General features: G+C 39.1%; 1 protein-coding gene across 3 annotated transcripts in view; it reads left to right on the top strand.

Moving 5' to 3' along the window:
* The first annotated feature begins 9058 nt into the window (after positions 1–9058).
* The window catches only part of LOC135260805 (alpha-catulin-like), a 41017-nt gene continuing 27309 nt past the window's right edge, over positions 9059–22766 (top strand). For 2 of the 3 annotated variants that reach the window (XM_064346425.1, XM_064346405.1), the window contains exon 1: positions 9596–9928. In XM_064346425.1, coding sequence (XP_064202495.1) covers positions 9833–9928 — 96 coding nt within the window. In that variant the 5' untranslated portion in view covers positions 9596–9832. Of the gene's footprint in view, positions 9112–9595; positions 9929–22766 lie in introns of those variants that run through there. The other variant, XM_064346416.1, reaches the window with a different exon arrangement.

Genomic DNA, 22766 nt, shown 5'->3' with positions numbered 1-22766 from the left:
GACTCCTTTTACCCCCACATCTCTGAAAAAATATATTAAAAAATATATACATTAATATATACATTTTAATATTCTGTAATCTGCCCGGATATTTCTACAGGCTATTTGTTTTAACTTTTAAAAAAAGTATTTTAAAGTGGTCTGTGGCTGTTACAGTTTTCAAACATCTCTTTAGAAATGGACTCCACCCTGGCTCCTAAGTTGGAACACATGATCACATACGGGCTAATAGCAGCTAAGCTATTTAACCTACTCAGCAGAATAATGTTATATTAAACCATGTGATGCACACACAAATTTACACAAAAAGAATTCCACATCCACATAATTCTTTTTTAATAATTTGCTTGTTATTATTACTAGCATGTCTTGTATGTAGTGCTATTATTACTAGCATTTCTTATATGTACTGCTATTATTTGTAGCATTCTTCATATGTACTGCTATTTTAACTTGCATGTCTTATGAAGAAATATACTAGTATGAGGTTTGGTGTCCCACACAACTTATTTGAATATCCAATGCACAAAAGAGCTCTTTCAGTAATAAAACTGCATTGTTTAGATTCCATTAATGTAGCATATCATTGCATCACATTACATTACTTTGAACAAACCGAGATGAGATTGTTGTACGCTCTGAAGACAGTCTCTGTGACAGATGACTGTGTGACTAGAGCCTGTAAGTGGGAGGTGTTTATTTATTCAAAGGATATTTTCTGTGATGCACCTGCCAAAGGCTTCTCAGCTGTGCAAATTTTATCATCATTAGCCAAATACTTAAAATGTGTATTTTACATTATTTTTCTTACAACATTCTCCAGATAATAGTCCATTCTCCTCAGTCAATCTGTGAAGATTTGGGGGATGCACTACAGAATATTAACTGCTCAGGGACCCACGGAACAGCACAATTAGGAAGAATTTAAAATATGTTTCCCTCCATGTTTAGTTTGCCATTTAATCCATACTGCAGCTCCTTCACTCACTGAAACTGCAGAGGGAATCATTTAGGCATTGTAGAGACAGCTTATGTCACTATGTTCCTTCCATAGCTTTATTTATTTTGCAATTTATTTAGCTTTTGTGTTGGCAGACCCTCATATCCAGAAAAATCCATCAGGATAGAACATATTAGATGCTTTCCCACAGTCTGAAGTCATCAGGGCTCATTACAAGCCTGAATTATAGCCCACTTAACATTTCTTAACATGGCATTGTGGGTTTGCTCGTAAGGCTAGACAGGGCTGTAAGACTCTATCCTGGTTGTTGTTCTCTTGCCAAAATGGAGAGCAGAGGAATTATGTGTCATATATACCCTCAAAAATAAAAACTTAACATGCAGTTCAATGCTGATTTTTTAAATCAGAAAGCAACCAGTACATTACGTATATTTAATCGGGTAGCGAGTGCACTATATATGTTATAAGGTTGAATATATACCTAGCTATAGTACGTAAGTAGCAAACTAAACTTGATTTCTCATCTACATAGCTTCCCAATAATTTTTTGATCTGAGTATTTGTCTGAATGTCTGTCACAAAGTTTTCTTCTAAATGCCAGTAGGGGTCAGGATACTTAACTGTTGTCACTCTCTCCTCTTTTTACTGAAGGAGAGGTCAGCAAAATAACACCTCAACACCTCTTTCAGCTTTCATTGCACCTGCTTTCAGTTTAACAATGGGTAGAACATTACCAAGGTCATGACATTTCGGTGAACTTCACTGGCTAAACTGCTATTTATATTTATTTTAACATTCTGACGCACACACAAACACATACGCACACATACACACTATCAACATCAAAGTCTGAGGTCTGGGCTTAATTGCACCTAAAACCGATGTTTCTGACCTTCTTGTTTGTACCTCCTGGAGTTCAGTGAACTTATTTAATGGTGTGCATTAATCAGGACAGAGGCCCTATGTGAGGAAGGTCAACCACATTCTCTGATTAACTATGGAAAAATCTCACTCAGCCTTTTTGAAATGTGTTCCAGTCTTAATGAGATTAAGATGATGTGCTCCCAGTGCTTTAAGTCATTCAGAACATGATTCTAAAAGGGAAAGAGAGAGATACAGTTGGCTTGGAGCACTGAATTGTTTTTATTAACAAAGGATTAACAACAAGGATTATGGGATTTTTTAATAATGTACTGTGGGTCCATCAAAGCTCATTTAAAAGAACTCAAAGTGAAATTACCTATTAAATGGAGCAATAAAGTATTTGCATTTCACAAAAACAAGTGAAATCTAAGGCCCATGAAGAATTTAATTGATTGCATAGGGCAGTGTTACACCACAAAAATCATCACTCACTGTTTATACCATTCACTGACTACACAGTGCAGTGCCACATCTTCAAAATAGCATCGCTGATTTCTTTAGATCAGCGTTACACCACAAAATTACTATAAAATAAAATAAGTACTGCAACCAATTATATTAAGGAATGGTGTACCACCAAACTACAAAGAAAGGTGTTGAATCACCAAAGGTATGCAATTACAAGAAGTAATTTACATTAAAAACATACTGTTAGCCCAAATTGCTGCAAGTCAAGCAGTAAATGTCAATAATTACCTTAATTAATTAAGAGAGTTTTTCCTTATTTAAACCAAGAAAGCTAATGGTCAGTTCAGCTGAAACTAACAAATCCAAAGCACAGTGGAGGGTTGACATTTCAAACACTGCTATGGAACTGCTTTGTGCCCTGTATATATTACAGTTCCCTTGTGAATATTTTTAAGCTGTTCAGTCAGTAGAAATAAAGTGTAAAATTGCAGGTAATTCACGTTGCTTGTTCATTAGTTTTATTTTATTTTTTTGTTTGTTTGTTTGTTTGTTTTTTCATGAAGAATACACTAAGGGATTGGTTTACTACGACCATTAGCACGTGCAAGCACACCCAAAGCCAATAACACAATAAATGAATGGTGAAAAACAAATACCATGACTAATCGTGGTAGCCCTACACATAAAAGCAACGTTTGTCGTGGGAGAAATACGGGTTTGCCCAACGTCATTTAAACAGAGGAATGCCTAAACGAAGCAAGGCCTGGAGGTTGTCTGGGGACACTGCATTGATTTTCCTACAGTAGGCGACATATACAGGCCCTCGGAGTAAGAGTATAGCCGCGTTTCCACCGCAGGAACTATACCCCGGAACTAGGAACCTTTTGAGGAACTCAGTGCGTTTCCACCGCAGGAACTAGGGTCTAAATTTAGTTCTGGGGGCTTTGTTTTACCCCCCAAAACGTTCCTGCTCGGGGGGTAGTACTTTCCGAAAGTACAGGAACCTTGTGGGTGGAGCTTGCAGCGCTGAACATTTCTGATTGGTTGAGTACTCGTAGCGTTTGTGTTGTATTTATTTTCCGCCATTACCCGCCATGTTTGAAAATATGCAGCGGCAAACCAATTTATTTTCATAATAACTTCAAATCAAACTTGTATGTTATGCAGCGCAGTAGCCTACTTTTGGTTATAGCCTATCAACGTCTTGGAATTATAACGTGTGCTCTTCTGTTCTTTTCTTGCTTTAGTATTCGTTTTATAAAATGCTAAGCATTCGTGCTGGGACAGCATATTACGTAGGCTACCAAAACATTCAAACGGATTAATTCGGTTGCTGAATATTTTCTTCCGGATTTCTTTGTTAGCCCGTTGTAATTGACTCAAAACGTTTGATACAGTTATGTGAGGTATGCGGTAGTTCTGCATAATTAACATTGGTGATACAGTACAAGCAAACTGGAAATCACCTTCCGCACTTTTTATCCGGGTAAAATAACAGGTTAATTCTAGTAATCTTCCCTTTAGCTTTTTCAGACTGCCGTAATTTTACTCAATTTTACTGCCATTTTTCAATTCCACGAAAAGATCAGGAAGACTATGGACTCATTTATGGTGCATGGTTCGCATCTGGAGGGCACACTTCGCTGCTCGGCTAGCAGTAACTTCGAAGGAAAGCAAACGGTGGCTGTACCACTACTAATTTACATTTTCACGCAAGTCCGAGTTTTCGTTCTATTCTTGTCATTTTGCGATTAGCCTATATGGAATTGACGACGAGAAAGTAATAAAACAGCTAATTGTTTACAACTGTGCATGTTTTCTGCTGTTAATGAATGTGTTTGAGAGGATATATGAAAATCAATAAATAAAGTACCATATATAGTCATTGTTGGTAACCCGTTGTATATAAGTGGAATAAACCCCTCCGGGCTGTCCCGGTTATTAGAAAATAATGTAGGCTACTTCGGTGGTAGTATGGGGTTACAGAAGAAATCATATGACAGATGGACCGACGACAACATCAGTGGGCTAATTTGCCTAATCTTCGCGGTACTTTAGACCCCGGTGGAAACGCAGACAACCATTGGCTGAAGGAACCTTTTAGTTCCTGATAAAGTAGTTCCTGGGACTGAAAGTTCCGGGTAATTTCGGTGGAAACGCGGCTTATGATTTTCCTTTATAGAGTAGGGCAGCTGGGAACCATGCTTTTCTCAGGTTCCACCGTTCAGTTAAATTTAGCTAGGGGTTAGCAAATGTTCCGCGTTCCGCTTCAGAGATCCGAATTGTCGGAGGAGCAGGGTCTCTTGCTCCGCTTGTCCCCCAAAAACACAACACAGGCCTAAGAGATCAACAAACGCGCCACCACTGGAGGAACGTCCAGGGGACATTTGATCAGGTTACTGTGAAATGTTGCCACAACAGGATTTTTCCCGCATTACATTTTTTAAATCCTTCATTTATAGCCCACAAACGATCGTCAATCTTCCCCCGCCCCCAAATTATTAGTTTAAATATGTAACACAGTTAATCATCTTGACATCCAGGTGTTCACCTGTGTGATCCAAGGGAAAAAAGGGAAAACCTGACGTCTATTATAAAACCTATTGTGTGGTAAACTTCATAAAACGATCAGCCTTACAAAATTCGAGTGAATCCAGCACAGTCGATGCTCTTCGTGAACCTCAACGAACATGTGAAATTCTAAGCAATTATGTTCTCATCCTTACATGCAGGATAAGTTGGCACATTGTTCCGGACGGCATTCTTACTGGTACACAGTACCACCTGCAGGAATAAAACATTATTGCAACTATTATTAATATTGATTAATTCAATTTTAGGCAGAACAGTTACATATACACCTATGTTTTGAATCTAGTTTTTTATAACAGTGGGCAACGCAAGGGCCTTTAAGGTTAGATGATTCAGACAGAAATGCATATACCTACATGCAGAACACATACTAAAGATGTTTGATCATTTGTAGATTCCTGGAACTTGTTTGTCAGTAGAAAAGTTAGGTAACGGTTATAAAGTCAGACTGTTGCAATTTTTTTTTGTCTCTGAAGCCATGTTATTTGACTATGATCAGTTAGCTTTCAACTTTAGTAAGCCAGTACTTGGAAAGTCAGCTGTTGGTTCTCCAGCGTTCTGCAAATCAGCAACATAGCAGCACCAACACTATTTTTAAGGAGAGCAGGGCAGTCCAACCTTTATTTATTTATTTATTTATTTACTTACTTACCTATTTACTTATTCAGACAGGCAGACATCAGAGAGGGTTACAGAGGCCGCAGCTGAAAAAGTGGCTCGACAAGAATCAAGCCCTCACGCACACAGGGGGACTCATACTGAATATACTGTAGCTGAAGAGTGGGTAGTCCTACTGACTGCACTACATGTCTCATAGTTGATTCTCATTTAAACTGCCTCACCACAACTGCAGGCTAAGGCTGATTTGAAAATCTAAAATTGTGGAGTAACATTTGAGTAAAAATCTCTGTCTGGTCAGTCAAAGAATTAAAATAAATTGTTAGCCTTTTATTCTTCCATACATTGCTAACTTGAGGACCCTAACAACTAAGATATTACATGTAATGAGACTGATCTGAATGTAGCTGATTAGCAACAGTAAGGTTGCTAGGTTTAGATGTACTTACTGTGTGGAGTGGCGACTACCACCTCGTAAGAATGAGTGAAGCCAACAAAATGTGCACACATGTTGGTAAGGACTAACCGGGTGTCTCTGCAGGGCCATTCAGAGAAGCGCTATTCTTTTTTAAGCCTGACAACCATTCTCATTGAGAGGAGTAACAAAGTGAACAAATACAGTGCGGAATATGTCCGGTGTCAAATATACTGGAACTTGTGACACCATCCATACTGGAACTTGTGACACCATCCATACTACAATAACGTCAAACACCTAAGTGTCACACATTCAGAATGAATCACAATACCGCTTGCCAAAAACATACAACCTATGAGCCGATATTAAATTTGACTTATTTGACCATAAATGAGTATGTGTTACTCTTTAATGAGGATTTCATCAAATTGTCATGTCTCTCTTGTTCCTCATTGGGAACTAGCGTGGAGACTGCTAGAGAAGCAGACAACAGTGCCTTGCCTGTGTTTACAGACATCCCTGTTATCTGGCTTGACTATAATTTCCCATGGCTTGGCAGCAAACACGAAAGCTAAGAGTAATGACAGCTAAATAAGGCACGCAGTCCTGCCCACTTCCTAGCAGAAATAGATGTGCCAGTCCACACACTCTTGTGGACGATGCCTTTTTTGTATCGTAACTAACAGGCCTGTTCCAGATTTCCTTATGAGTAATATAGCTATTCAGAGATATGGTGCAAATGTCATACAATGATATCTAATACCAAAGTTAAATGTTATTTAGTGTTAATTAATATTTATAACACTTGGAACTGTGTTTCATAAAAGCCTTTGATCAAGTGACTACATCTTTTTTATATTATGTTTGACCTCCCTGACATAAGGTTAAAATGTTCAAATCCATTTTAAGCCTTCTGTTGTAAGATATGCTGTCCAGTAGGTGGCACAATATCCCCAGTGAATGCTGAAATACAATCCATGTACCTGAGGACCTCTGCAAAATTCTATTGCACATAAAATAGACATAGGAACATTTGGGTTTTTTTCAATATGTCAAGTCCATATTAAATACTGAACTATAGCTGTTGTTCCTCCCTTTTTGCTTAAACAGTAAAATGCCAAAAAATAAACTAAAAATTAAAATACATTTTAAAAATGCACAGGCATCTGCTTTTTAATTATGACTTTAAAAGAATGGTTCATTTTCTGTGTTCACCCCAGAATGTGAATTACCTCCGTATAGATTAATTTTATATGCATATTTCAGTTCTTTTTTTACTTGAGATTCTGGTCATCTGAGTAATTAATCTACTTGAATGTCATTGCATGAACAGTGTGTTGCAGGGAGGAGATCATATAACTAAGTATGGTCTTCAAACCAGGTTGTGCGCGAAGTTTATCTGGTCTGAGCATGGTGGCCCATTTGAGGGGATATTCAGGTACCAGGATGTCAGGCATTGTTTATTGTTTTGTTAATACTGAAAAGCAAGCTCTGCATAGCTATGTTTCACTCTGTGCAATCTGTAGTGTAGTCTACCGACAAACAGTTACATGCACCTTGTTTTCATGTCAGTAATACTTTGGTCAAATGTTTTAAATCAACAAAATTCCACACATCTGTTTGGTCAGTGAAATGTGTATAATTAATAAATAAATACCTCCTAGTTAAAGAGCACTTAAATCACTTGCTTAAATCAGTAAAAAAGGCTTATTTAGTATCTCATTGTTGAACGAGTGGGTGTTACACAGGCCACAGAGTAATCTCTTCATCCCAAAATGTGACTATACGATAGTCAACTCCAGATGACATACCATACAGTCAACACCAGACAACCTACCATACAGCCAACGCCAGAAAACAAAATATGCTTGGACCTGTTATGGCGTTATGTACTACCAGGAGTCAGAACGTACCTGTTGATCGCACTGCACAATTGTTTTCAACGGTACCAAGAGCTATTCTGGAGCAGCGCCCTGAGCGCTTTGAGTACAATCAAACAGAGGAGCAGTTACTAATGTTCTAGTGCTCGATTTGCTATTGTTTGTCAGCATGTGCTTTCCTACAAAGCACATGAAGTAGCCATTGCTTCTTATAAATCCACAGTTTGCAAATCAGGCTCACACAGACATGAGTCAGAAACCACTTTATCTGCAGCTCAACAGGTGAACTTGTGTTCACCTGATTGAATACAGGGGTCGTTTGTTACCAATGGAATGCTGCGCTGGCGATTGCTCTTGCATCCCAGCATGATTCTAGAGCCAATTGTGCATTGTCCTGCATGGCTGCTGCCATAGTTTGGATTTGTACCAGACTGCGGGGCCCCTCCATGCACTAGAACTGTGCCTGAGCCACACAGAATGAGCCACCCAGCATCCCTGGAATCATTACCTGTTTAACTAATCAATTAGAAGGCCCATCCTTATTAATTCTGCAACTGCTTGTGATCAAATTATAATACAATACACATTCCTAATGTGTTTATTAAGGTACAATGGCATATAAACAAAAGTTAAAATTTTTTTTTTTTTTTTAACAGAACTAAGTTTCAGAAATCACAGGAAAGATTTCCATTGACATACCATCAATGGCTTAAAACAGATGACTAGCGAAAAATCAAATACAGTTTAGAACTCAATCAACACCTCAGTCAAATCTTATCAAGCACAGCAGGAATGAACATCAGCATGTGGTATACTGTATGCTACAGAGGTTCTCCAGGAGCTGGATTAAAAAATAAAAAAAAACATGTGATCAGGGGACAAAAAAAAAAAAACACCCTGCAGGTCACACAAAATGGGTAGCAGATGTTCAACAGAGGTGCTGTCTTGTGCTCAAGCTGATGTCAGGAAAACGGCATGCAGGGTATTCGTGCCAGCACCCCCAGCTTCTCCTCATCTCTTTTTTTTACCTCTTTTGTTTATACCACTTAATGACACAATATTGATTTTATATGTGAAAAAAGTTGCTCAACATACATAAAGCCTTATGAACTGGTCTTCATTACATTCCAATATGTTTTTGAATTTTGAATTTGTACATATACCTTATCTTCTATGCTGATTGCCAATCACATAGACACACTACAGCTGCAGAGCTAATAAGAGAAGAAGAAAAGACTGGTGGCTCAAGTTTGCTAACAGAAAGTCTGGAGGAAGTGGGGTGAGGTAGTACTGCTGTAAACTTGAGCGGGGTAGGCAACTTCACTTGAATCATCCTAGTGAAGACTACCTCACTCAAATTGTATATGTACAGGATAAAGTGTATGTCGTTTTGTTCTGGATAAGAATCCCTGTTTAATAAGCAACACTAATATGGCATAGTTACTGTGTGTGCAGTAATAACATGTTGAAATGTTGTGAAGAGAAATACAAATGTATCAATGTATCAAACCTTGAATTTAAAATTTTGAGCCCTACCATGCAGTGTGCGGTTACCACTTCTGTGTGCAATTACTGTGTGTGCAGTTACCACATGTTAAAATGGAAACAGCGATACCAATCACAAATGTCAGAATGTATCGACTTTTGAATGTTGAGCCCTACCATGCAGTGTGCAAACACACAACATATTGAGGATGAGGGAGAAAGGTGTGTGTGCGTGTGCGCGCGCGTGTGTGTGTGTGTGTTCCAGTCAGGGTAATGTCACTCACAGCTCGGCAGATTTCGGGCAGTAGTCGCTCTGGTCTCTATCACTACTGCAGTCGGCAGTGCAGCTCGCTTAGCCTGCAGTGGTCCGGTAAACTGCTTGGAGTTACAGGAAAACGTTTAGTAAGAACACAGAAGGACACGAGTGGATTACAGAAAGTGCAAAAACAAACAGAATTTTTTTTCTGAGTTTTTTTTTCTGTCGCTCACAGGAACAAAAAATTTAACCCTGAAACTGTGTTGCTCCAGAAAAATAAATCGGCGGGAATGGCTTCATCTCCTTGCGGCAATAGCAGCTTCGATTCCGGTCTCGAGATCAAAACTCGTTCGGTGGAGCAGACACTCATCCCTCTGGTTTCTCAGGTAAATTGTGCGACATTGCAGCCTTAACTTTATATTAGCCTATCCTTATCTTTGCATTACTTCGTAACATTTTTCTTTACTGCGGAGTTTCTGTATTGAACAGAGTTTCACCACGAATTTTGGCTATGGTGTTGCTATTGTAACTGTATCCAGGCGCATTTGAATGTCAGCTAAATCTGGTTGAATTAGCGAACAGATTTGTATAAATAGTTACACAGTGTCACTTCAACTGTTTGTTTACATGTATGGGATGCAGAATGAGAATTATAAAATATGCTCAGTTATCTTGGGTGATGGTATTACTGACAACTAGTGCCTTTTATAGATTATATAGTTGACTTTTTGATGCCATTATGTATAGCCTATTAGACATTAGTACTTTCATGATTGTGCTTGTTACTGTCCCTGCTAGCTGGTTGCTAAAACTTTTTTTCGCCTTGTAGCAACGGCACAGGAGAAATAAAAGGAGAAAAACGATAGACTATGATCAGTATATAAAACAAATATTCGAAGGAAGGAATCTCATTTTAACCATTTATGGTATTAAACATTTAGCGAGCTAATTCATTATTTAAAACATACGTGGATTGGGGGAATGAACCTGTAATAGCCTTCACACGCGACAGTACCTGCAAGTTCTGTATAATAATTACTAGGCTGTTCAGGTAGCCTACAGCATACGAAGTATTAGGTATACAGGATTATAGAAACATTGTTTGGCTTATCAGAATGAAATATTTTAACAGAACATATCATATTCTATAATTATATATATTATAAGTCCAATATTAAACCTGAAAATATCATTGCTATTACTAAAAATGGCTAATTTCTCCTATGTCCTCAGCAAAAACTTCATCTTATGTAACAGTGACAAAACTTGTGTAGTTGCCTGAATGGCATAGCATTCAGATGATATTGTGCAACGTTTATTTCACTCAGCTTTGAAAGCCAGTTCCATGGGTATGCAGTAGACTTTAAAGAAGGGGCCCTCATAGGACTCCTGAGGGGTGCATTTGGCTGTAGCACTGATGTGTTTTGCCCTAAAGCAGAGCAGCCAATTAAGGACTTGAGATCAAGGTGTGTAGATTCTTTAGACAACCAATGGTGCTGAAACATTGAAAACCAGCAGACTCGGTGGTCCCCCAGGATTGAATTGTGACTGAAGCCTGCATGTGGTCTGTGCAAGTGCTGACTGTGGCCACATATTCCATGAGATCAGACATGAGTGGCTGTAGAATTGTCCTGTGATGGAGGTCAAGTTCAGGTAAATTCACCCCTGACTCATTGGTACACAGCAGCTCCGCCAGTCCATCAGGCTACAGCAATCAGCCTACATCACCAGCCATCAGTTGCACTGTTCTCTGTCATGCTTGTTTCTGGTGCTGGTGGATCATAGAGTGCAAAATAAGTTGTCTACAGTACATTGAATCTTAGCTTGGTAGAGGATTGTAGTGACAGGATATTAGGATTTTATGAACTGGGGAGAAAAATATATATTTAAAAAAACCCAGTTTCTCAGAATTAGATGTTTCTGGAGTGTGCTTCTCATCTTAAATGGGTCAGTTTATGTTTTTACCTAATGGCACAAAACTGCTAGTGAATTGCTAGAGAATGAAGACAATTCTTTTTGATACAGTATGTTTGACAGCATTTGGAGAACTGGCAAAACATTAATTATTTTTATAAAATGTATCCTTTTTCAGATGTTACCAGTGACATTTATATAGCAGCTAGTTCCTTCTGCTCTCTGTACTTTTATGTCCTAGAGGTTCAATTTGGTAATAAAAGCATTTGACCCTGTCTGTGCCGGTTGTCCTCCAGTACTAGTGTTCTGTTTTTTTAACATGGCCTTCATGAATGTGTATTTTACATAAATGAATGTGTGTGGGACATTTTTTTTCTTCCATGGTGCCTATGAGATAGATTTAAGTGTAAAACTAATGCCACTGAATATCTTCTTGTTAAATTAAATACCTGTGGTGATAGAAGTGGACGATTCTTGCAAAGGGAATAAAGGTTAAAACCTCAAGAAACATTGATCAGGGATCATCTGAAGTTCGAGAACACATAGAGTCCTTCATTATTGTTCCAGCCGGCAGGCTCCCGTTGTTTCCAAGAACAGCTCTGAAAGAAAAAGCACTGATTGCGAGTGTAGGGTAACCAGGCCGGCCCCACGTCTTGTACTCGGAGGCAGACAGCTAATCTCGGTGTGTCTCTGCGTCTCTCAGCCTCCCTCATCAGCCCTGTGTGATGCCAGCCACGGAGGGCATGTGGGGTGACTGGCTCCCGGTCTTCCTTTTGAACAGGAGTCATTGTTTACATGGGCTGTCTAAATGTCTCAGTCCAAGGTCTTTAATCAGCCTGTAATTTAAAGGCCTGCCTGTTGCTGGAAGCCATTGCTCACAGGCAAGAATTACTGTGTGTTCTGTGCCCATGTGCTATGTTATGCAGCAGTGTATTTACAGAAATGTTGCAGATTTAACTTCAATATGGGCACTACACTGTGCTTGTACCCAGTTGTTAGAAGATATCCAACTTCAGGCTAGAGGTTACAGAAAAAGTAAATGGCAAGCAAAGGTCCTGCAATTTTAGAGAATAAATTTGGGCATGGGCAGCCCTGCCAATATTAACAAGTCCATAATATCTCCGGAGTGGAAATGTGTTTGCAGTATCACATTGGCCATTTCCTATCTTTGGGCCACATTCTGTCATCCTGACCCATCTAATCTTGCAACCATTCCACCTGACAAAGTTAGGGTCATTTAATGCTGACTCAGCAAGTTTCCTCTCATATCAATATTTTAATATTTAAACGGTCAGCAATTGGCTTTTTGGTGAATTCATAAATACGATGATCCTGACGTGTGAATTGGTCTTTCAAGAGAGAAAGTAACTTGGGCTTCCACTTCATGCCCACGTGCTATCATACAAAATAACAATGAATAGAAGAATCAATCTTTTGGTAAGTAAGTAAGTGGATGAAGTTATGTGACAGTGAAGCTCCCTTACCCCTGCCCTCCACCCAGAGAATTCATGCGCCTATCTCACAGTGCTGCTGTTCCACTGGGCCCTTCCATATTCTAATTTGGAACCTGTCTGTAATCATCTCCATCTCAGCAGCCCTGCACTTTCTTAGACAGAAGGTGGTCTCTTTTGTCTTAACACTATAACTGAAGTTCTCTGCTTGTGTTTTCATTACTGGGTGCACTTGGATTGTGATTTTACTGTATGAGAGAATCTAAGTTGATTTTGAGTTCTGTTAATGTCACCTGAACAACTTAGTGTAAAATATGAACATTATCATTCAGACACCATAAAGTATGTGAAATTACATATACCTGCAGCCCAATTATAGTTGCTGCAGTGAAAAAGCATGCTGAGAACATTTGATTCTTGAAAATGTTTCAGTGTTTAGACCGGAGTAGCTGACGTGGGAATAGATGTGTCAGGCGTGACAATTTTATGGTTGGGACATTTTTGACTGTGAAGCCACATCAAGCATGATTGTGATGAGGTTTAGAAATGTTACCAGGGGGAAGTTACTGTGTTTATAACCAGTGGGCTGCTGGTGGAGAACAGATGGAGGATTGCTGACAAGGCACATGGGCTGTAGTGATGCAGTGACTGTCTCACAATAAAGGGGGTCACGTGACTAGTACAAGCTAATAGTGTGACCAAAATCTGTGCTGTGCATAGGTGTTGCCTTTTATAGTCTTGTAGCTCTAAAACGCCATAAGGTAACATGTAATGGGCTGATATTTCTTTATTAAATTGTATTTTCACCATGTGCTTGTCAAACAAGCACCAACATTTGCTACTGCATTCTTTTGGTGTTGCCGTGTAAATTATATTCAGTCATAATTGAAAACTGCTTGGTTGCATTTCTCAACATGATTGTTTTAAAAGGTTAGTTAATTTCCCAATTGACATTTTTATTATTGTGAATTAATGTTGTAGAATTAATCTGCTCATATTTATAGCCTCTAGAAACATAAGGTTGATCATAAGGATTCTGGTAGACTATCAATCTGATGATTGGTAATAAATAACTGTTATTTAAGACCAGCTAATTACAGCCAATACCAAATCAGAAATGAGTACTAAGCAAACTAATCTACCTGGTTCATTAGTTTGCTTAAGTTAGGTTGCTGGCTGAGAAGTGATACATCCAGAATTAGAATTATTATGTGATAACCCATAACAAACTAACTTAATAACTCTAATTGTTATATTGAAGTTGTGCTCATTACAGAAATGATTATGATCATTACGTAAAGCATTATTTTAAAAAAGAAATTGCGCTCTCGGAGAGTATTACACTGTCACTCATTGATACAGTGCAGTCTGTCACTGTTTTTAATGAGTGCGTGTTCAAGATTTATTTTGTGTTTGCAAGATGGACTTGAGGACTGACCAGCAAGCACTTGGCAATGCAGTTTCATGTGCCAGCTGTATCAAAGGAGAGCTCAGTAAAAAAGCTCATCTTTGTAAACATAATGTGATAAAATGTCATAATAACAGTTGTAAGTATAAGTATTCCTGGTACAGGGTGCAGAACCATTCATGTTCCCATATCAGTCTTTCACCAATTAATTTGTAAGAATAATGTGGATGACAAGAACCTCGGTGATATGCAGTTTATTTATTCAAACGAATGCAGTCCCAACCATTTTACTTAGGGTTGGGGTTAAAGAGAAGGTTGTAGGGTTGGGGTTGAAGATGAAGACAAGGTTGTGGTTGTGGTCATGGTTGACATTTGAGGACAAGACGAGCATGGACCAGGTTGCTTTTGGATTAGACTTCTGGATGGGGTTTTGCTGACTGCAGCTAGAACATTGTTTTTGTACCTGCATCCTTTTTGGTGCAAAACCAATTTGACCCTTCTCAATATTCCAGCAGTACTGAGATCTTCTGAGCTATGGGGTGATACATTATTATGGTCTTGGTGACTCAGACACAGAGCTACAGTAAATTTTTGATTTGGCTCAGATAGTAACAACACAGAAAAGAGACTTTTAACAACTCATATACTGCTGACAGATTGATTTTTACATTTTCCCTTTTTACAGTTGACTCAACTTTCTTTGACCAATCAGAAGGCTCAGCGAATTTCATCAAGGACAATGGTTATTGTGATGTAAACCTCCAGAGGGTTATAGAAGACAGCAGTGAGAGAAATGTTGTACTGTTCTCACTACAGGGCAGAGGAAACAGAAAGAGGTCTTTTATGTGCCCTGTCAACACTGCCCTATTTATAAGAGCTTCACAATGCTACTGGTCATTCTCACTGAAGGTCTCCTGGGTATTCTTAGTTCCCACATGATAACATTTGCTTATTATGTTCCTTTTTTTTTGTTGCAAAGATGTTCATGATGTTTAGGACCGCATTATTATGCTCTTGCATTTTCTTTTGCTATGCCTTGTGGAAATTTGCAAAAGCTGGTCCTGAAGGGGATGTCTGTTTTGATGAAGTGTTTCAATATTCATTATTCAGGATCATTTAGCTCACTGGGTATCCCTTGCTTTCCTTTACTCATGCAGATCCTGAATTTAAGTTTTATTCATTTTTTGTTATTTCAATGCCCTGAGCACTCAGCCAAGAAACAGCAGTCTTTTACCAACTGCTGAATTTTGTCCAAGAAGAGCTGGAAATTTCATCTTTGTTCACAGGAAAATCAGCACAGTGAGATGCTGTGCTGATTAACTGCTTTGTATAATAATGGGCCATCAAACACAACAGATCCAGTAAATAGTATTGGACTAAAGAGGATGCGGCTTCCTGAGGATATAGATCTGAAAAACCACAGAACGTGTAGCCGAAAAAAGATTAGGACTTTATTGTACTAACCACAGGTCTCTTTTATCACCAGAGAGCCCACAGGAGAGACGGAGCTCCCGAAGGACTTTAAAAGTGCTGACAGCGTGGTGGCGGTGTTTGGATAATGGCGTGTCATTCCACCCACCTTTTTATATATTTTTGGCCTTACAGCAGCCAGAAAATCAGATGGGCCAAGGCAATGCTCGTCACACTGACATATTTCAGCACCTCACATTAATTTAGCAGAATGTCTTATGCTTTGTTTCTGCCTATCACATCAGTGAAACAGTGAATAAACCATCTATGCTATTACTGGTCATTATTAATGAGCCGTCAATTCATAACCATTTTGTTTATTTTTATGGGTAGACGGTGGCAACTAATGGAGAAAAAAATTGCTAAAAAAGAGGCCTCAGATTGTTTTAACATAGACTGTTTTGTGCTACTGAAAGCCGCCCCCTTCAGTGGGCGACAGGACCACCCTCACTCCAAAGCGGGCTTTGACTGCACTGACTACATTCCACAGCAAGCCTCAGGTTTCTGTCATCCGGCTCTTACCGGATGATAAGGCACCAGGGGGGTCACCGGCGAAAAGGTCAGAGGTCATTACCTCAAAGTACGTGACCTCTCTGCACACAGACACAGCTTAAATGAATTATTTAGTTATCACAGTCGACCCTGGCGACCCACTGTAGTAGGCTGGTATTTGTCCATACCATAACTGCAACCTCTGAGTAGAATTGAACTGTTAAAGGTTTTAAACAACAAAACGAATGTGTTTTTTTATTTGGAAACTGTGCACATATCTTTATTATATAAATATCCTTAAATACATACTTTTTTGGAGATGTTGTGGGTTTGTGACATGAGGAGAAATCTTCAACTGTACCTGAAAAGTGCAAGGAAAATGCATTGTCATTTGCCATCATTTGATATTAATGGGATGAACAGATTGTTCTCATTTTTTTTTTAATTAATCCAATCCCACTTTAATTTGGATTGTCCAATTGTCCAGTCAGAATTTCTTATGTATTTTTTCACTTTATTCAGCAGGAGGAAAGCAAAGGTTAGGGTTAGAGAGTGGATCACAATACACAAAGTGCCACGGTGGGTAACCCCTGGCTGAATGGGGGATTTGTATATGGGTCGGAAGTCAGTTGCCATATGGTCTGTGCCACAGTCTCCCTGTTCTCTTCACTAATGTTATTTTCTTTCTGTTGTTTATCAAATCAGATGTTTATTAAGCTATTTATGAGGAGAACCTTCTTTGCAGGACAACACAGCTTCAACAGGGAACATGACATTGTGACATTGCTGCCCAAGGCACATGACAATGGCCATGCATGAGTTTCCATTAAATAAGATCAACATCATTGATTTCATTTCAGCATACTGGGTGTGAAGGAACTTCTTGAACTGCTTGCAATCTGTTGGAATATCAAAAAAAAAACTTGTTGTACTTGTTAAACCGTATCCAGCTTTACTGGGCAGTACGTATTAATTATCTTATGCTTTAGTCTACTTTGGATAAAAGCATTTGCCAAACAAATAAAAATGTAATTCTGTGAAATATTGCACAGGGAAAACATTACAATGTCTTCAACTGATGCTTTTAGTGTTACACCAGAGCTCAGTGCAGTTTTGCTGAATCAAAGTTCAATAATAAGTTTGAGGAACAACACTGGATGATATACTGAACAGCTTGAGCCTCCACAGTACTAAATATGCCAATCACTGTGCTTTCAGTTTATTTAGTGCACAATGTTGGAGCAGCCAGCAATGCAGCAGAATTTGCTAATCAAATCAAGAGCATCATTCTCCCTGAAATTGCTGTTTACAATCTACATAGAATTTCCTATAAATCAAAATTTACGAAAAAGGGGCCAGAACACTTTACTGATCTAAGTATAGTCAGCTTCTGGAGACTATATGACTAAACACTGAGGGCCCCAATTACCCAAGATTCCACCATACATGTCAGGGTTACAGAAAATATTTTGGCACTTCCCCCCTTCAGGTTTCTCCTATGACTGGTCACTCCATGTCTGAATAAACTACTTCTCATCTTGCATTGACTTCAATGAATACTAATTAGCAAGTTGGGTTGTTTAGTGTATTGTAAAATATAACCAATGTAACATTACTAGCACAATTTTGTAGCTAATTCCACATTATTTCACTCAAATTGCACCAAACAGACCACTTGCAATAAGTAGCTTGTTGATACCCAAGTTTTGCATTTTTGATTTTCTGTAATTGCGGCACTAAAATATCTAGCAAGTGATCTGCAGGGATATTTTCTTTCCTTTTTTTTTGTATGGCGCAAAGCTAGGAAGAGATGACACTTTCAGAGCAATTAGAGAGCAAATCACTGAGTCGAAATTATGAAAACATAATAACTACCAGATTTATTTTAAACATTTATGTGTTCACAGTACTGCACTTACCTTTTCATGCATTTCAAAACTATTTCATATCTTAATTTTTACTAATATAGTACAAATGCCATTACATGGAGTTTGGCATATCATTAAACTGTATTTTTGATTTCTTGGAAAATGTCGATATACAAAGTGTTCTACGTAGTATAATTATAGAAATTACATACTGATTCAAGTACTTTACACTTTCAAGAGTATAAACAAGCTGTATACTCTAAGCTGAATTCATTCCCATGACCCCACATTGCTACTTTATTACATGTAATGTCTGGCAGTGAGGTAAATGTTATTGGTTGTGCCGTTGTGCTAATAGACCATTTTGAATTATGTGGTAAGACTTCCAGTCCTCAGTGCACATTCTTACTGTCTGAATGAGTAAGTGAAAGATGCAGTAGAGTGATATTAGCTCAATTTTGTCTCCATTTCCCAGTAGACACATAACCCAGAGTCTGTCCGTTAAAATTCCAGAGTGGATTAGAGTGTTGACATGGGAATAAACACAGAGGAGTACAAGGAGCATGAAATGAACTATCCCTTCAAAAGGATGAGCAACCCAGCAGTCTCTATGAGATCAGTTTGATAAGACTGGTAAGTGTGTATCATGTGGATATGTGCAGTACCTGCTCTATGCTGTACCTCACCCCTGTGTAAAGTTTAGTTTCAGCCAACATTTCTACCTCACCCCTGCGTAAAGTTTTGTTTTTAACATTAGAAACAGGAAGCACAACTGTTAGTTGCTTCCCTCGCTGTCAAATGGTAATCACTCATTTGTGAGGCAAAATTGAAAATTTGCATTGAATTGTGAACAAGATATAAGGACAAATGTTGATTGAATCCCCTGCATTTTAACTGTCATGTACGTCTCTAATCTCTGACCTACATCAACAACATGTGCTCACCCTGAGTACTGAATCACAGACAGTATGAAGGCAATACTGGAAATGATGAAATCCACCACGGGGTTTTAAGGTTGGGCATTACATTACATTATATTACATTACAGTCATTTAGCAGACGCTCTTATCCAGAGCGACTTACATAACTTTTACATAGCATTTACATTGCGTCCATTTATACATCTGGATATAATACTGAAGCAATGCAGGTTAAGTACCTTTCTCAAGGGTACAACAGCAGTGTCCTACCCGGGAATCAAGCCTGTGACCTTTAGGTTACAAGACCAGTTCCTTACCCATTAAACTACACTGCCGCCCCAGGGCTTAAGGTTAGGCTAATGGTTACTCCCCTCTCATCCATATTCCATGTTGTTCATGTCATGGTGCTGAGGACTTGGTTCCCTAGGGACAAAACTGATGGATATAGGCACAACTTACAGATTTAAAAGATGGACTTGACCTATTCTTTGTATTACTAATCTATTAAAAGGGATTGATGTTGGATTGGATGTTGGATCCAATAATGGATGTTGCGATTAAGGATGTGCCATATTGGAAAATCTGGGGCTGATAACAAAGACCAATATTTTACTGGCTATGTTGTTAGATGCTGATGCTTTTCAGAAAGATCCACACTGAGCTTTTATTGGCTTTTATTGAATCGAAATGTCTTAGAATGTGTTACATTTTTCTTTTCCATTCCTAATAGGATTTAGCTAGTCGGTGAAAAAAATCAGTATGGACTTTTTTTGATAGGCCTTAAATTTAGAACGGAAACACAAATGGATCCCACATTTTCCACTGGGCTGATTTTTTCTGTACTGCTATATCTGCATAAAAATGCGGCTGCTGAAGGGTCGGTAAAGCCTTGTCGCTCCAGGAGTTCAGCGATGTGCTGCGGTAATCCGTGTGAAATGGTTCTGAAAGAGGGCAGCCATTATGGCTTTGCGTCAGACAGAGGGGAGCTCTGTTCCTTGTGGGCTGTCTCGGATCAGTTGCGCTGATCGTTCCTGTGGACACCTTGCCACTGGACCCACAGTCTGATTCCCACTGGTCTGCGAACAGACTTTATGCTTCTCCATGCAGAAAAAAGTGTGCTGCGTTTTGGCAATGCATGCATTTTCAATTTGGTTTCCAGTCAAGATATATCAGTATCATTTGCAGAATGAAGTGTTGGAGTGTTGAGACATACTGATTTTCACAGGAACCTCAACTTTCATTTTTGCCAGCTGGACAAAACTGTGAAAAAATTAAATGCAGGTTTTGGATAAGTGCATGAGATATTTTGCCATTAAATGCGTTTACAACAAATATTCTGCCAGGTGAGAAATAACTCCTACGGTACTGTGTCTCACACTAGAATGCAATGATCTGATGTGTGTGCATTCCTTAACACAATGTATGTTTGTTGTATGGCCCACACTTTCTGGCATATTTATTCTGCATTTCCTGTATTTAGCCAGCATGGTGATGTATTCTGCAGCAGTCTCCTTAAAGTGGATGTGCTAATGGCCATTGTGTACTCTTGTCCTTCAGATTTTGATTTTCACAAACATACTGTAAATCCTTCTGAAGTACAGTTGCTTTCTACACCCTAAAAGGATTATCATTCTGATCGCCATGGTCACCAGGAATTCAGAATTCTTGCTGTGACCAAGGGGGAAGGGGCTCAGGTTTCCGACCTTAATTTGCAGTGTCATAGGGCATGCATGTCAATCACCTGGGTAGATCTGTGCTCCCAGGGGAACAGGTCAGAGCATATGAGCAGACATCATTAAAACTTGGTGTTTACAGTACCAGTAGGCTTCAGGAATACCTTGCCTTAAGAATAATTGCCAGTACTTTCCGGAAGTGTGATAAATGTTCAGTGCTTACTTGTAGGTCTCAATAGTGGACAGAGTGTATACACTACCATAGGCATACTCAAAGCTTACCTGTAGCCTTGGTGAATTCACTGTCATTCATATATTTTGTTCATTCTCTGTATTATTGATTTTATTTTATTTAGTGATTTGAGTTATGTTGGATATCTCTTGGAAATAATTTTACCTTGAAGGGTAAATTTAAATATTCTCGGTATCAGTAAAGGAATTATTGAGTGAAAACCTCCATTTCTGAATTCTCTGTCAGAAAATCATATCATTATGACCTTTAGTTGTAGACCTACAGTATGTTGTGTGTGCTTCACAAAAGGGCAATCTGGAGAACTATGGATTTACTTACATTCATAATTATAGCTATATATGTGACTGAAATATTTTACATTTATTTGTTGTGGGTAATACAGTCTTGGTAGACTAATATAAAATTACAGTACAAGTACTGTTTTTCACTGGATTGAAGACACAGTCACTGTATTGAAGGCAGCTTGTCTCTGGGCCTTGTCCATCTGTTTACCCTCAGAATCCTGACTGAGGCTGCAGATGTAGCCTAATGCATTTGGCAGTTGTCGCTGTTAAATTTACTTCAGACTGGGGTATTTTTAAACTGTCATTTGCTCTAGGTCACTTCCTCAGTCCTGGTGACATATGCATGTTTTATCTCTGCCTGTGTCAGGAACCTACATAGGCCACAACTCGCACGCTTCCAGAGGCCATCTGCTGTCACTCAAAACTCCTCTCTTTCCAATCTGCCCAGTTTCTGTGTGTTCCCGTGAATGTCATTAATTTCCCATCTGATGGCTAACGACTCAGGCTAACAACTCAGTCTTAAACTTAACTTTGTACTGCAGCTCATGTAATGAAACTTCAGGTGAAGCAGGAGTGATGTGTCGTAATGTTTTTATGTAGTAAATTTTCCAGGGGACAGGCTTACCAAAATGGCCAGGTATAAGTATTAAGCAGTCTGATTATCCGTACAGGTGCCTGTAAATTGCACATCACTGTCCCTCAACTCACAGCGCATGTTGGGTTTTGTTATGCACTGAAAAAATGTTTTGGTGGATAAAATTTCTACTTCAATTTGTTGCGCCTATAGTTTTTTTTTTTTTAGGTTTTCTCAGTATTCATTTGAATGAACTTAAAAGTGGCTGAGCTCTACAAGTGCCACCAGGGCCAGTTAGAAATGGTCTGCAACCTTCGAAAGGTGCTGAGAGCCCCAATGTGAATATTTTATCCATCTGCCTGCTTCGGCAGGAAGTGCCGTGTTCTGTCAGGGCTGTGTCAATATTGTGTTTCTCCAGCCTCTGTCATCTCTGTTTACACAGTGCAGACTGAATGTGTACTAATCTCTCCAGGAGGAAGTCAGAGATATGACTCCATTGGCCACCGCGGCTCTCTATCCCCTGTGTGCGCCCCCCTGCTTTTCCACCACTCTTCCCTTATCTCAGCCTCTCTGTCTGTCTCTGCCAGCCTCTGTTTGTTTTAAAGGACCAGTCTGCTTAAATGCTCTGCTTCTGCCGGACAGTCAGGGAGCTGCAACCCTTCTGCTCTCTGTTGACAGACACTTTGTCAGAATGATAGCCAGGCTCCACTGCCCATCACGCGTTGGCGGCAGACACCAGAGGCACATCTGTCTAAAAGAGGAAACGTCTATGCAATCATGTCCATAGACAAGACATTATTCTGGCGCATTTGTGCATTTATATGATTATGGTTATGTATACTGTTAGCATTAGCGCCAGGGTTAGGGTTGGGGTTAGCGTCATCGTGCACATGGACGAAATTACTTTGAGCATGTGA

Source organism: Anguilla rostrata, chromosome 1, assembly GCF_018555375.3.
Source record: "Anguilla rostrata isolate EN2019 chromosome 1, ASM1855537v3, whole genome shotgun sequence".
NCBI classification, from domain to species: Eukaryota; Metazoa; Chordata; class Actinopteri; order Anguilliformes; family Anguillidae; genus Anguilla; species Anguilla rostrata.
Note: the sequence above shows the minus strand (reverse complement) of the source record. Positions and strands in the feature narration are given on the sequence as shown.